This window comes from Vitis vinifera, chromosome 19, assembly GCF_030704535.1.
Source record: "Vitis vinifera cultivar Pinot Noir 40024 chromosome 19, ASM3070453v1".
In the NCBI taxonomy this organism is placed as follows: Eukaryota; Viridiplantae; Streptophyta; class Magnoliopsida; order Vitales; family Vitaceae; genus Vitis; species Vitis vinifera.
The window spans coordinates 25,962,742-25,978,774 of NC_081823.1; the positions used below are offsets into that span (position 1 = coordinate 25,962,742).

General features: G+C 32.9%; 1 protein-coding gene across 2 annotated transcripts; it reads left to right on the top strand.

The window, feature by feature from the left end:
* The first annotated feature begins 9,502 nt into the window (after nt 1–9,502).
* LOC100261626 (uncharacterized) lies at nt 9,503–15,822 on the top strand. 2 transcript variants are annotated; one of them, XM_010646832.2, is made up of 8 exons: nt 9,503–9,932; nt 11,138–11,197; nt 11,449–11,697; nt 11,964–12,040; nt 14,260–14,336; nt 14,846–14,978; nt 15,066–15,270; nt 15,351–15,822. In XM_010646832.2, the coding sequence occupies exons 1-7, from the start codon at nt 9,518–9,520 to the stop codon at nt 15,219–15,221; spliced, it is 1,167 nt and encodes a 388-aa protein (XP_010645134.2). In that variant the 5' UTR covers nt 9,503–9,517; the 3' UTR covers nt 15,222–15,270; nt 15,351–15,822. The 2 variants fall into 2 exon arrangements, with proteins under 2 accessions (XP_010645134.2, XP_002263645.4); XM_002263609.4 differs by having other exon boundaries at nt 15,360–15,822.
* Nucleotides 15,823–16,033: the final 211 nt, after the last annotated feature.

Genomic DNA, 16,033 nt, shown 5'->3' on the forward strand with positions numbered 1-16,033 from the left:
ATAAAGATTGGATAAATAAGTGCGAAAAGTAGAATTTTAGAAATTGGAAATTAAATTTAGAGATTGGAAATTTGAAGGATTATTTAGAGATGAAATTTTAAATAAATGAATAAGTGAATAAATAAATGAATGGAATAATAATAATAACGAAATAATAAAGATTAGATAAATAATTGCGAAAAATAGAATTTTAGAGATTGAAGATTAAATTTAGAGATCGAAATTTTGAGAAATTATTTAGAGATGAGATTTTAAATAAATGAATAAGTGAATAAATAAATGAATGAAATAATAATAATGACGAAATAATAAAGATTAGGTAAATAATTGCGAAAAATAGAATTTTAGAGTTTGGAGATTGAATTTAGAGATTGAAAATTTGAGAAATTATTTAGAGATGAGATTTTAAATACATGAATAAGTGAATAAATAAATGAATGAGATAATAATAATAACGAAAATAATCATTAAACAACTGAATGTGAATAGTGGAATTTTTTATATTGGAAATTAAATTTGGAAAACGGAATTTTGAAAAATTGAACTTTAATGATTGGAATTTTTAAAATAAATAAATAAATGAAATAATAACAATAATAATAATAACGAAAGTAATATTTAAACGAATGAACGTGAATAGTGGAATTTTTTAGATTGAAAATTAAATTTGGAAGATGGAATTTTTTTTAAAAATTGTTTAAAGATTGAAAATTTAAAATAAATAAATAAATGGAATAATAATAGCAAAAATAAATAATTAAAGAAAAGAACATGAATATTAGAATTTTTGAAACGGGAAGTTAAATTCGGAAGTCGGGATATTGAAAAATTGTTTAAGGATGGAACTTTAAAATAAATAAGTGAATAAATACATAGAATAATAATAATGAGAACAAATAATTAAAGAAATGAACATGAATATTAGAATTCTTGAAATAGGAAATTAAATTCGGAAGTCGGGATATTGAAAAATTGTTTAAAGATGGAAGTTTGAAATAAATAAATGAATAAATAAATAGAATAATAATAACAAAAATAAATAATTAAAGAAAAGAACGTGAATATTAGAGTTTTTGAAACGGGAAATTAAATTCGGAAGGCAGGGTTTTGAAAAATTATATGAGAATGGGGTTTGGACCCATCAAGAATTCATCCTGAACCATTGGTAATTGGCTCAAGCCCAAACTGGTGTAAGCCCATAAAACACAAGCTATTGAATTCCTTCCATTTGAATATATCATGACGTAGGCAATAAGAGAGGTCAGACAACTAACCACATCATATTACCAAGTATATGGTATATAGCAAACCCATTTCCAAACACTGTTAGCATATCCAAGAGAGCGCCGTTTTTTATCACCACCGGTGCTTAGAAACTAAAAAAAAAAGTAAAAAAAAATGCAAGCCCAAACATTGCCTAGGAGATTCGAAGTATAATTTAGCCCATCAACCTTCGAAGGCTCGACACAAACGTCCGTTTTCGACATGGAAACATAGAGTGGCAATCAAGGGGGGAGTGGATTGAAGACCGTGACTATATTTAAGGAAGCGTATCCCTAGAGCCAAAGACATCGCCGAAGCTTCGGAGTAGGAGCGATGAAGAGGACGTCTTCAGAACAGCGACCAACCTCAATGTAGCCGCCTTTTTTCGATGGACGCTCACCTCTGTACAACTCCGTCAAAGGTCCTGCCGTCGTTGCTCCGAACCTTGCCTCTAGCAGCAACACCGAGTATCCAGCAATGGCGCTGGTCTATAGATTCTCTTCTAGGTTCTAGGATCGAGGAATGCGACGCTCATTGAGATCCCATGCTTCGTAAACAACCACGACTCCCTCTATGCACGCCAAGGGCACCGTCGATCAATCTCCGCCGTCACCATCCTCGTTCACCACGTTCGCAACCTTTCAAGACATCGTCTGCTGGCAGCTCATGTGAAGGTGACCCCTTCTTGATGATCATGGCCATCCCCCCTCGTAACCAAACTCCTCCGATCCCATCAACTTGGCCATTCACGACATCACCCCACCATTATCCCGAAACAGAGACATAACCAAGGAAGAATAAAAAAAAACGTAAAAAAAAAAGGAAAAAAAAAAGGAAAAAAAAAGAAAGAAAAGAAAATAGAGTACGGACCTAGCTCTACCTCATGGACAACCAAAGTGCTAAGAGTCAGCGGAATCCAAAGGAAATAATAGCGTGATTTTGATACGTCAAGTTCGGGAAGGAGCAATGCACTAGATATTTACAAGAGATCAAAACATCCAAGAACAAGACCAAAAACAGAGCATGCATATAAAGAGTAGATCCAACAAAGCAAACGAGTGACCCAATAGTCATACCTGTAATGCTCTCCTCAAGCCCGAGGTTTCTTCTCTACCCGCTTTGCTATCTTTTTTTTTGTTATCTCTTTCTCCCTCCCTTCTTGTCCCCCAAGGTAGCTCCCTAAAACCCTCCTCTTAGCAACAAGAACCCCCGAAAAAGATATCCTCTCTTGTCTCCTCTGCAAACTTCTCCTGCAAGCCACTACCCGCTTCATTGTGCACCCGTCCCTCAATGCATCACTCTCTCCAACCACCATCATGGGTGAGCTGCTGATGGCTCACCACACGTCCATGCTGCTGCTTCCTAGGAGGTGTCCCCCACTTAAAAAAAAAATGAAAGAATTCATCTCTCGGGTGGTCCCAAAACAAAAGAAAAAAGATCTTGGTTTTTTAAGGGTCTACACATTTTATTTATTTTAACTCATATCAATATAAAGATTAAATAATTTAAATACATAAATTTTTTTAATTAATTTTAATTATATTTGATTTTCTTTTATATTTTTTATAAGATAACCAAATATGAAAAAATCATTTTTCTTTTCTTAGTATTTTTCGGGAACCAAATATAATTTATTGAAGAAAAAAAATTCCCCTCAAACCTATCATTCCTAAATATCTAGTTGTGGCAAGTTTTAAGTTGGTATAAAGTTTGGTTTTTGGCAATCCAGCTTTTTTGTAACTCACTTCCTTTGGCTAGTGGGAGTGAGCTGTTGAAGCCTTTTTAAAACTACCATTTATAAGCATTTTTATATGAATATAACAGCAAAGTTTGCAACAAAAGTAACCTTTTAAAAAAATTCTAAATTTTAATTTCTTATGAAATTATTCAGCAAAGTAATGTGTTATTTTTTATTTTTTTTTCATGTCAAACTCATAATTGATGAATGTGATGTGATTTTACGTCTAAAATTAAAACCAGTCACCAATTTTGGTTTTGAAACCCATGGTTAGTGAATGTAGTTTTAACCTTAAAGTTAAAACTATCATAACTAATTGTAGTTTTAATACACCTAATTAAAAAAAAACTAGATGTTGATGTGACTGGAAGACTAAGAATTTGTTTTGTAATGATTTTAGAAAAAATATTTTTAATATTTTTAATATTTAAAATTTTTTATCATTGAAGTGTTAGAAATGCTAGAAATGTTTTATAAAATCACTTTCAAACACATTCTAAGAATGTGATAATGATTTTAGGAAATGTTTTTAACATTTTTAATACTTTAATTTTTAATTTTTTTTAATTTTTAATATTTAAAAAATTTTATCATTTAAGTGTTAGAAATGCTAGAAATGTTTTATAAAATCACTTTCAAACACACTCTAAGAATGTGATAATGATTTTAGGAAATGTTTTTAACATTTTTAATACTTTAATTTTTTTTTTTTTTGTAAAAGGACTACTTTTATGACAAGCTCTACGTGTCAACCTATCATAACAAGTATAATATATATTATTATGTTTATAATATATGTATCAGATGATGTTGAAATCATGTTTGATTGACGAAATAAGATATGGCAAGAAATATGAGTAAGGAAAATATATTTGATTCTCAGTAGATATGTTTGTTATATCCCACATCGGATAAGGAAAATATATTCTAACATTACATAAATATGAGTTCTTAATTTTATAGATGTGTTTTAAGATCATGAGAATCCTTTTGGATTCAAAGTAAATAATATTTACATGGTGCAAGATATGCAAGATAATGTTTTATTTACAATAAAACTAAAAATGCGAAAATGTTTTGTAGACCCCATTTTTGCGAACCAAATGTTTTTAGTTTTTATTTGCTTTTATTAAGGACTTGGAGAGCATTTCATTGGGAGTGGGGGACACCTCCCATGAAGCTCCATGCATGGACATGTGGTGAACATCAGCAACTTGCCCATGATGGTGGTTGGAGAGGGTGACATATTGGTTGCATGATGCACAACGGAGCGGATAGTGGCTTGCAAGAGAAAACAAAAATAGGGGACTAACAAAAAGCTAGAAAAGGGGAGCGTATTTTGCATCCACAGGGAGAAGATATTTTTTAGAATGGGTATTTCTTTGAACGGGGAGGGTAAGTTTTCCGAGAGGTGGGGAAGACATTCTGGGGGATTTTTGGGGGCCGTTTGGTTTGAGAGAAGAGAACCTGAGGGAAAATGAGAGTGAACTTTTCAAAGACCGTGAGAGAGAAGCAAGAGATGAATCACTCAGGTTTGATCATTCCTCACCTTATGTTCTTCACTTTTCTTTTATCTTATTTTATTTTGATGGTCACACTAAGCTTCTTGCTGATGTTTGGATGCTTGCTTTGATCATTTAATGTGTTAAACCTGCTTCTCGTTTTTGTTTGTTGGGTCTCTATTTTCTCTTGTATGAATTGCACGATGGTTATGTTATTTGTTTGCATGTTAAGACTATTCAGACCTCCTACCATTTTCTTTCGAAAGCTCATTGATATTCCTTAAAATGGAGCTTGGGTTCAACAGTATTGTTTTCTCTTGTCTCTGCTCTTTTTTTTTTTTTTTTCTTTCTTCATGTTATCCTCTGTTTTATGGTATTTTTTTAGTATTGTGTTCCTTTGTTTAGCTTGGCCGTTTGGATCGAAGTGTCTCCTGGAGGACTCATGGTAGAGCAGTTGGCTCAAATCCTTACCAATTTTCATTTTAGAAATCTCAACTTGAATATCACAATGCTTGGGAAGGTTATATTTCTCGAATGGATGACTGAACAGAAGTCTTTGGAGTTTAATAATGAAGATGACAGTCTAGAAGAAAAGCATCAGGTGGATTTGGGTTGTACAGTTGTTGATATTTGCTAGTGAAACCCACATTTCTCATCACCCTTCATTATCCATTCCACAGTCGCCATACCCATTCTTCCACCCTTCATGTATGTTGTTTCATCATTACACCCGTCACTCCAACACAAACGCGCTCATAACCATGCCCTTCTCTCCATTAACCACCCATTGTCGTTATACCCATATCACTAATTTTCTTGAATACCCATTAAACCCATTTTTCTCTCACCACCATTCATCACCCACATGTCCATTCCCCTAATGACATGCATGGAAACCTCATCACTCTCTGTTTTTTATAAATATATACCATCATACCCGTCACCATGTATCATACATCCCACTCTTAACCTCACACCGAACATACCCATGCATTTTGCTACTTCCATCACTCATCCTTCCATTTATCCTCCATGCACTCCTTCCTATTTTTTTGATGCATGCACGACCACTATAGAGACCTCATTTTCCAATACCCACCAATCCATTTTTCCGCTACCCGTCCCACTAATACTGTACCCATTTTCTAAACTCACTAATCATACCCATCATTCATACCCACCGGTTTTCCATCTTTCATGCTCACTACCCTTTACACCCAAGCTCACCACCTCATCCTCCCTAACCTTCCATGCACATCACCATTTCTTTAATGCTCTTTAACCCATCTTTCATATCTACTGAACCCATTTTCACTAACCCCCTATCCTCCATCAAACCTATAACTTCACACCCACCAAACCCTTAAACCCATTTCTCTCACTACCCATGACTCCACCCGACGTTAATCTCTACTTGCATGGCTTCATTTCATCACCTCATCCACCCGACCCCATTTCTCTCACTACCATATACCCCCATTCCACCAATGGAAACTCCATGCGCATGGTAGTGGGAATGACGGATAGGTAAGAAGGTGGCAGCATTGTGGTGTTTGTTTTTCATGAAAAAAAAAGGGTTTGTGGTGCTCCTGGGAAGTGCATGGTGAGTATGATAGAGACTTGCATGGAAAGTGGGTTTGAATGACATTATTGTAATATGGGAAGTAGTCTTGTGGCATTCTTTGGTATGCTGGCAGCATAGGGAATAGGTTGATTGCCACTTTGAACATGTGGAGAAGTCTTGCAAATGAGGATCACCACAAGCCTTTTTTTTTATAACTATTTCTCCATATTTTGATATTAGAATAATTTTCTAACATTTCAATTTCCGAAATTTAATTTTTCGAAATGCCATTCTCAAAATGATTTTCCAAGATTCCGATTTTCGAAATCTAATCTTCCGAAATTCTATTCTCAAATTTACTTTCTTTTTTTTCTAAAAAAAAAAAATTCTCAAAATCCCAATTTTCTAATTTATTATTATTATTATTATTATTATTATTATTTTATTTATTTATTTTTAAATTCTATTCTCAAATAATTCTTCAAAATTCCATTTTCTTAAATTTAATTTCCAAACTTCCATTTTTAAATAATTCTTCGAAATTCCGATTCTCAAACTTAATATTTAAAAATTCTATTTTAAAATAATTCTTCAAAATTCCTATTTCCTAAATTCCAACTTTCCAATTTCCGAATTTAATTTCCAATTTTTAAAATTCTAATTTTCACATTTATTTATTTAATCATTATTATCTTCGTTATTATTATTATTTAATTAATTAATTAATTTATTTTTAAAATTCCATCTTTAAATAATCCTTCAAAAATTCCGATTTCCAAATTCAATTTCCAATTTCCTAAATTCCAATTTTCTAATTTCCAAATTTAATTTCTAATTTCAAAAATTCCAATATTCACATTCATTTATTTAATCATTATTATTTTAGTTATTATTATTATTTTATTTATTTATTTTATCTATTTTTTTAAATTACATCTTTAAATAAATTCTTTAAAATTCCAATTTCCAAATTTAGTTCTCAATTCCTGAAATTTCAATTTTCCAATTTCCAAACTTAATTTCTAATTTTCAAAATTCCAATTCTTAAATTTAATTTCCAGAACTCCATTTCTTAAATTTAATTTTCAAAGCTCTAACTCTCAAATAATTTTCAAAATTCTAATTTCTTTCAAATTTAATTCCCAAAATTCCAATTCTTAAATTTAATTTTTAAAACTCTAATTCTCAAATAATTTACTAATTTATTTCAAATTTAATTTCCAAAGTTCCAATTTCTTAATATAATTTTCAAAACTCTAATTCTCAAATAATTTTAAAAATTCCAATTTCTTTCAAATTTAATTCCCAAAATTTCAATTATTAAATTTAATTCCCAAGACTCCAATTTTCAAATAATTTTCGAGACTCCAATTTTCAAATAAATTTCAAAAATCAAGTTTTCACTCGAACAGTTTTAATTCCATTCTGGTTCTCAAATAATCTTCTGACCTTCTTGATTTTACGTAAGTAAGAATGAATTTTTCATAATTCCGAAATAATAAAATTTGTGAGACCAATTCATATGAGATAAATTGGGCTTTGGTAGGGGCCCTGCATATGAGTTTTATTTTTCGATTGTCAATTGTTATACTTAATGAATATTGTTTGATCTTTGTCTTACTCTTTAATATACATGTGTTAATTTTATACTTGAGCTAACCTCGTTCCCATGATAACGCAATATTACTTGCTGCCAAGGGACACTCTCACTCCCACTTTGCTTATTCTCATACATGATTCATTTTATTATTTGATCATTTCATTGGTATTTATTGATTTCCTAGTTAATCGTCATGTTTGCTTCACCTTGATTAGTAGAGACCCATTTTTGGGGGTTTAAAGAGGTGTTACGATCTTTATCGTACTTTCCTAATAAGTAACTTAACCCTCGAACCTAGGTTTACTTTTCTAAATAAGGAATCACACTTAGGGTTTTTATTTCTTATTTTGTTTTCCCTTTAAAAATAAAACAAAAATAAGCGGCGACTCAAAGTCTTTTTCTAAAAATCAATTTTTCATAAATAAATAAAAAACGAGTTTGCCATCGAATGAAAGCGCATGAGCAAAATTACGGGGTCCACACGTTTCTAATATTTCTAATACATGAATGATAAAGATAAAAAATTTTAAGTATTAAAAATATTAAAAATACTTTCTACAATTAGTGTCAATATAGATTGTAACTCTTTGAAAATGATTGTCAATCCAAATTACTTTTAAAAATATTCACAAAACTAGTATTTAATATAAAAAAAATTACTTAATTGGTAGCAATTCTTTGTATCTTATCGTCTATTTGTGTTTTAGTTTTGAAACAATGACAATTATTTTTTTTAAATGAATTTTTTCTAATATTTTGAATTTAAAAAAAAAAAATCTTTTTTTCTTAAATTATTTTAGTTAGAAGTTTTTATTAAAACATTTGAAGTCAAAGTGGAAGTTCTTTTTCTTTTATTTTCTATTTGCGTACTAAAAATAGAATTTTCACTACTTTCATATTTTTATGGGTTATTTGATTAAAATGCCTTTCAAAATCCAATTTTTGATATTTAACCTTCCACCCATTTGGACAAAAAAAAATGTCCTCATTATATTTTTGTAAAAATCTACATGTAAATACTTGAAATAGAAAATAATATTTATGTTGAAAATGAGTTACTTGTCCAAAAAAAATATGGAATGGATTAGATTTTCGATTTGGGGATTATTTAATCCTTTTTAACCAAATATTTCTATTTTTATTATTTATTAAAGATTATGGATTTTGTATAACAAAATCATGAGTTATTCTTTCAGATATATAAATTTTAAATAATTCATCATAATTATAATATTACAAGTTAAAAGGGTAGATTTGTAAAATAATCAATCTTTGCATCCATCAAACTCCACACTCAGTCCTACAGTTTTGAAAATACCTAAAACACCCTTCCTCATTATTTTTAACTAATTTTTGTCCCATTGAATTACCTAATGTTTATTTCCATTAATGTTAAATAATTAAAGTATTATAAATATAAAAAAATAAACACAAAATATTTACGTAAAAAATAAATCAAGCTAGAAAGTCATAATTATAACATATACTTTCATTAAATGGGGATAAATAAGATAAAAAAATGTTTAAATTAAGAATAAATTAATTATTTTACCTTAATACTTAAAATTACTTTTGACTTTAAGTTATTTTATTTAATATATTTAAAATTTAATTAATAATTTAAATTAAATTATTACATTATATTAAATCATTAAATTAATTTACCAAACACCCCCACCTTATTTAACTTTTAAGACTTCACTGAAAAAAGTAAATCTCAAATTTATTTTCAGGAAAAACCAAAAAAACCATCTTTAATCCAGTTTGTATGTTTTCTCGGAGGGGTAAATAAGTAATTAGAGAAAAGAGACAGAAAAAAAATAAAAAATAAAAAAAATCTGTTAAACAGAATGGCTTGGAGCTTCACACCGGATGGTCTCATGGCTTTGAATTTTCCTTCCTTCCATCCCCAAAATTCCCCTCAGTTTCTCTCTTCCCAAACAAAACTTCGCCCATTTTCCTTCCGTTTTTCTCTTCCCAAAAACCAGAAGCCAAGAGCCCTGCGAGAATGGCGGGAGTACGAAGATGCCGTGAAGGAGAAAGACCTCGCTCGAGCCCTTCGGTTCTTGAAATCCGTGGAGACCAATCCAATCGAGCCATTCAACGATTCTTCTTCTTCGGATCTGGGGTTGGTTCAATCGGAGAGGGATTGGGAGGTTCTGGACGCCTGTTTGAATGCAGATGATATGAAGCTTGTTGGGAGCGCCTATTCGTTCCTCAAGAACAGAGGCTTCTTGCCCAATTTCGGAAAATGCAGAAATATTGGTGAGTTTCTGAATGTATTGGATTTTTTTTGGAAAATTCCGCCATTCTGTTTTGTTTTAGCTGAGATTTGGTGTGAATTGTTTAGAATTTGTGTGATGCTGGTTCCAAGTGGATCCTCATCCTTCTTGCTTCAATTGAAATGGGCTTGACACATATTTGTGTTATCCTACCTTGATGAGGCCATGATTTTGGCGACGAAACTAAGACCTCCAGACAAATTTCAAATATTGAGTTGTGGAAGGGTTGACTCCCAAGCCTTGATTCCAACTAACGTTAAGTGCTACATCCCTAGAAAAGGGTGGCGCTCCCAAGGAAATGGGGAGATAATCAGAATGCGCCATGGAGCAAAGTGAATTGAGGAGCCACTCTTACTTGGAAGGAGGGAGATACCCTTTACCCTAACAATTGAAGAGGGGGGCTTTGTGTTTCAGATAGAGGGGAAGCTCTCTGCCTCACATGGAGAAAGGAACTCTCCCTTTTCTTTTAAAAGGAAGGGTCCTACTTCAGCAATTTGAGGAAGAGGTCCTCGCCACCTTGAAGGAATCCTTCACATAGAATGTTTCATGGATGAATATTGCTTCATCCAGAGGTGGGATGGGAGGATCTCTTAACACCCCCACACCACCCCACCCCCCCAATGTGGAAATCAATTTAGTTTGAGCAAATGGTTCGCCCAAGGGGTAGGCATATGTGCCAAGAACCATTTATACTTGGTGCATGAAGCCAATTCAAGATATTTTGCAACATGAATGGAGAATCATCTAACCTGCATGGAGCCAGAGCATTGGCCTTGTTGCATTTTGACATAGGTGCTTGCATGGAGAAGCCTCCTTGTATCATTAGGACAGGTGGCACAAGTAGATAGGTTAACATGGAAGGGCTTGAAATTGGACATCAACACTGTCATTGCCTTTTTGTCTGAAAGATACCTGGCCTATTAGCATAATTTTTGTTTAAAAGACAGAATTATCGTTTGGTATGTATACTCAAACCAGTGTGCTTTAATGCCTCTTGTTTATCAATAATATTTAATTGATGCTAATCAACTTCATGTTTTGAAATTAGTGTAATGTAGTCTTTATGTCATAACTAACCATTTATGATACCATGCTTCAGTCGTTTCAGGGAGGCATGAAGACTTTTGATTTAAATTAGATGATGTGGTCTCATTTTTCCTTTTCCACTATGTTGTGCACCTGTTGCAGTTTTGGAGGGATCAAGAGATGTTACGCCAACTGTGTTGAAGACTTCAACTGGTTTAGAAGGTGCAATTCCTACCCATTAATATTTCCCAAATCCCAACTGTTTTTCTCTCACAACAGTAGCATTAGAGTTTCCAAATTTTGGTTTCTCCATCTACAATTTTGTGTTGAATGATTTTTTAATTGGCAAATTTGAGTTTAGGAATTTTTTTCACATTAGATTTTGCTGCTTTTAAATGTATATAATTTTTTTCACAATTATGGATATATTATCCCACACAAAGTGTCATTTTGATTTCTTTTCTATTATCCAGTGTCTAAACTTTCACCAAAAAAATGGGGTCTTTCGGGAGGCTCAAGTGCTGCTTTAGCAGCTTTTCTTGGTGGGGTATCTCTTCTTCTTTCTCGAGGGATCGATATCAGACCTAACCTTGCAGCCATACTTGGTCTTGCTATCATAGATGCTGTCTTCCTCGGTGGTTCTTGTTTAGCTCAAATTTCAAGTTATTGGCCTCCATATAGGCGTCGGATCCTAGTTCATGAAGCAGGCCATCTGCTGACTGGTAATCTCTGTTTCTTTCTGATAAGCTTTCTGGAGCTAGATTCTAGAAGGCTCAATACCGAAATGCTGGCATCTGCTTTCAAATTATGTTTGTATTCTATGAGCATGTAAATATTGTCACAGTTTTGGAGCCTGTTTCCACATATTCATTCCAAAATTTATTTTTCCTTTGGCCGATGTATTAGAAAGCTTACAAACCCACATTATTTAGCTAATCCTTACCCTTCTGGAAGCATAAAATAATTGATTATCCTTGTGACTTTGCAGCTTACCTTATGGGTTGCCCAATTCGTGGGGTGATTTTAGACCCAATAGTTGCAATGCAAATGGGCATTCAAGGCCAGGTATTTGCACTTTCCTTTGTGCTCATTTCTGCTGGTTCCATTTAATATTTTTCTAACTTTGAACAATTATGTTGTTGTATGCCCATTGGTTTGTACTTAGAGCTATGGATTCTTCTTCCCATTTTATTGCTGCAATCTACAAGAATTTCTGTACCCTTCATTGGTGATCAGAGCATATAGTACTTTATCCTAGAGAAGCGAAATAGCATTGAATGAAGAGACATCTAAAATGCACAGGGGCAAGCACATAACAATAGTATTGACCAATCACAGTCCCCTCTGTCCAGTCAGTTATACGTCCCAAAAAGAGTTGACCTGCAGAAGGGTATGGAGGAGCGGGCAATAAAAATATCCTGCAGAGAATAAGCTCCTTTGATCAAGCAGTCACCATTGACCATCTTGATCTTCATCAAAAGAAATTCAATATCCTAATAAACATTTCATGCATCCATATTCACAATTATATTGAACCTCAAATTCTATGAGTAAGGGCCACGAGCATGATTCTGTTAATCAAAGACCTGTGTATATCTTCTACAATTAGTATAGTACAATATAGAATGCAAAGGTTAGAGTTTTCTCATTTTTTTTATAAATGCATTACATAAATAATAAACAATATAATTTAAAATAAATAATAATATGCAGGTTCGGGTTTCAAAAAGTCGCCTGCACCTCTAACCCATGCCAACCCTAATATCTTCGAATTGATATTTTTTTAACCTAAGCCCTATCCTTAATAAGGGAAGTGGAATGAAAAAGGGAGAAACAGTTGATGCATGCTAATAGCCACCAAAGTATTCAATTCCAACCCTTGTTAGCACCAATTCTACCATTGTTCACTATTGAACTCTCTATCATCACAACGCAATTCCTACCCCCCATTGGGTCTAATTGTTGCCATAGGCTTGTTGGAGAAGCCAACTATAATGTTGAAAAACTCGTCCATCATTCACCTCAGACTATCCTCTTTCTACTTTCAGACACAATAACACCTAATTCAGTAGAGATTTCTTGTTTTAAGATTTATGGAGGCCTTGGGTAGTGAAAATAATGGTGAACTGCTAAATTGCCAAAATTAGACATGTCTATATATTTTATGTTTCAATCAGTTTACATTTTCTGAAATCATTTTGATGTGGTTAGAAGTAGATTTTGGTTGTTGCTCTTCAACAATTGTTGTTGATCTTTGTTGACATGTTGATACAAGTAAAAGAATGTCTATTGATATATTGAGGTATATCAATGTTTGCAGTTAGTAGAGGAACCTTTTGTTTTCTTTGTATGATTGTCTGCTTGTTTTTTTATATATTTTCTAAGTCTCTTAGGCCTTGTTTGGTAACTGTTTTTTAAAACAATTCTAAAAAATTGTTTTTAAGAACAGATTTTGAAAACTGTTCTCTTATGTTTTGTAAAATAAAAGTCTGTTTGGGAACCTAAAATGTTTTTAACTTGTTTTTAATATTTTTAAATATGCTTTAAAAATAATTTTTATGTCTACAACTTTATTTTTAATCATTATATATGTTTTTGTATAATTATTTTTTAAAACAACTCTCAAAAAACAACTGAAAACAACTAAAAGATGTTATTTAAAAACACCCCGTTTTCTGTTTTCTGAAAACAGAAAACTGTTTTTGAAAACAGTTCCCAAATAGGGTCTTAATGTTCCATACTGTTATATAAAAAATCAACACTTTTGCCTTCTTTTTTAGATTAAATTTCCCCATTGTTTCTCTATTTCCACTTTTTGTTTTGATGATTTTCTTTTTATTTTCTCGAATGCAGAGATATCATATAATGCGGAAATTGAATCTGATTATGTTCATAAAATTAATGGACTGTTACCATAATGGTTATAATTTTGTTTGTTTCCATGATGTTGCATTATAGCAAACTGACCAATAGTTAATAAAGTTATTGTAATTTACTCTATAATAAGTTGTAGCCTGTAGGCTAATTTATTTTATGAGGGAAACTTAGAGAACACTTTGTTAGCAATCCTTGCTATGATCTTGCTAGCTTCTTCAAATGCTTAAATTTCTTCTTCTCAAATATCACAGTTCATATTTTCAAAATTGACATCAACATTGTTGATTTAAACAATGTCTTGATTTTGGGATCTTGACAAACTTATTGATATCAACATTTAAAACCTTGATTATGTTTCATCATCGTTGGAGTGGTAATGAATTTTCATATTCATATTTTCCCTACAGGCAGGGACTCAATTTTGGGATGAGAAACTGGAAAAAGAGTTAGCTGAAGGCCGCCTAAGTGGTACTACCTTTGACCGGTGGGTATGACACAAAACTGCATTTAGGATTTCTCAAGAAAGTAAGAAACTCTTTCAGTGTAGCATTTCGGTTTAGAGCTACTTCATTTGACTTTTGGATCAGTCAGAAGCTATTTTCTAGCTCTAAATCATGTTAAGTAGAAATTAGAACGCCTTTTGCCTTGGTTCGTTGGAGTCACTGAAACAAATTTTGGCATGTCATGGGTTTAAAAATGCCTGAATGCCTTCCTAGTCCCTGTATTGTTTTGGTGATTAGCCAAATTCACTGCAAAATTTTCTTAGAATGACCGAATGACCCTTCTTAACCTTATAACTGTCCCAAAAGCAGTTTTTTTTACACAGAAATATCAAGTGCCCTTTGGCCTTTAAACTAGTACTAAACACACCTACGCATGTTTTCATGGGTAAGAACTAACTCCAGAAACAGTTGAGTATGCTGGTGCAACTGAAATAATTATAGGCTTTGCGCATGATCAATAACTATTATTGCCTGCATGATTAAATGGCAGATACTGTATGGTCCTTTTTGCTGGAATTGCAGCTGAAGCTCTTGTTTATGGTGAGGCCGAGGGTGGAGAAAATGATGAGAACTTGTTCAGGAGCATTTGCGTTCTTCTGCGACCTCCATTAACTATTGGACAGGTTACTCTCTGATCAAGAGCCTTTGGTTGTTAATGAAATTCCACGAATGGATGCTGAATCTTTTCTTTTCACCATTACTTAAAACAGATGTCAAATCAGGCAAGATGGTCAGTTCTGCAGTCCTACAACCTGCTCAAATGGCACAAACATGCCCACCGAGCTGCTGTCAAAGCTCTAGAGAGCGGTGGCAGTCTGAGTGTTGTCATCAGGAGGATCGAGGAAGCCATGTCTTCCAGTAGGTGATCAGAAAGCCCTACAATATACTGATGTTTTCTCCAATATCACATACAAGGTAACATCCATATACTTTTCCATTTTTGGGTTGAGTTGTTGATCCTGGAAACTGGACGTGTCTAAGATCTCTCCTCATAGCTTTTACAGGACAGAATTAAGTTATACGGGCTCTGAGTCCAGATTCCATATACCCCTCCCCATTTCTGAGTTCGGTCACTCGGCCTCTGGGTTGACCCCGTTTAGTTGACAGTTGATATCAATATTCTGTCCATTGGATGAAGTTCCCCACCGGAGGCAGATCATAATGATGAACTACTTGTCTTAACAAGGTATTGACCATATTGCAACTTAGCATTCTTAGGGAGGAGCTTCATCATGTTACATAACTGCTTACTGAATTTGGTACAAGGAAAATATGCCCAAATTCTGTGCTGTGTCAGATGAGTATTGCTTGCTCATGACATGTTAAATTGCCTGTTTTTCAGTTTCTTTTCCTGTTTTTCTTTGATCTGCTTGTTATAATTATCAGATGTTCATTACTACTGTTTGTTATCAAATTAAATAACGGCTCCAAACAGAGTTGGAGTAAGAACCAAACATGTTCAGTAGAGATTGAGTCTCTCTCTTATCACCCTGAGCCTAGTACACACCATGAAGAAGTTAAGTATAAAGCAATGAACCTATATTTGGACAATCATTTTAATTACATGGGTTGTACTTAGGTTGAGATTTTTCAACTTGAATGTAGTTTGGATCAGTATTATTAATAATTTATATTATGTCATATGAATATGATTTTTTGTTCTTTAAAAAATGTTGAG

Excerpts from the sequence above, each read along its gene's own strand:
- LOC100261626 (XM_010646832.2), top strand. The coding sequence starts at position 9,518 with ATGGCTTGGAGCTTCACACCGGATGGTCTCATGGCTTTGAATTTTCCT. Across the intron at positions 12,041-14,259 it reads AAATGGGCATTCAAGGCCAG|GCAGGGACTCAATTTTGGGA; the intron begins GTATTTGCACTT and ends TTTTCCCTACAG. Across the intron at positions 14,337-14,845 it reads AGTGGTACTACCTTTGACCG|ATACTGTATGGTCCTTTTTG; the intron begins GTGGGTATGACA and ends ATTAAATGGCAG.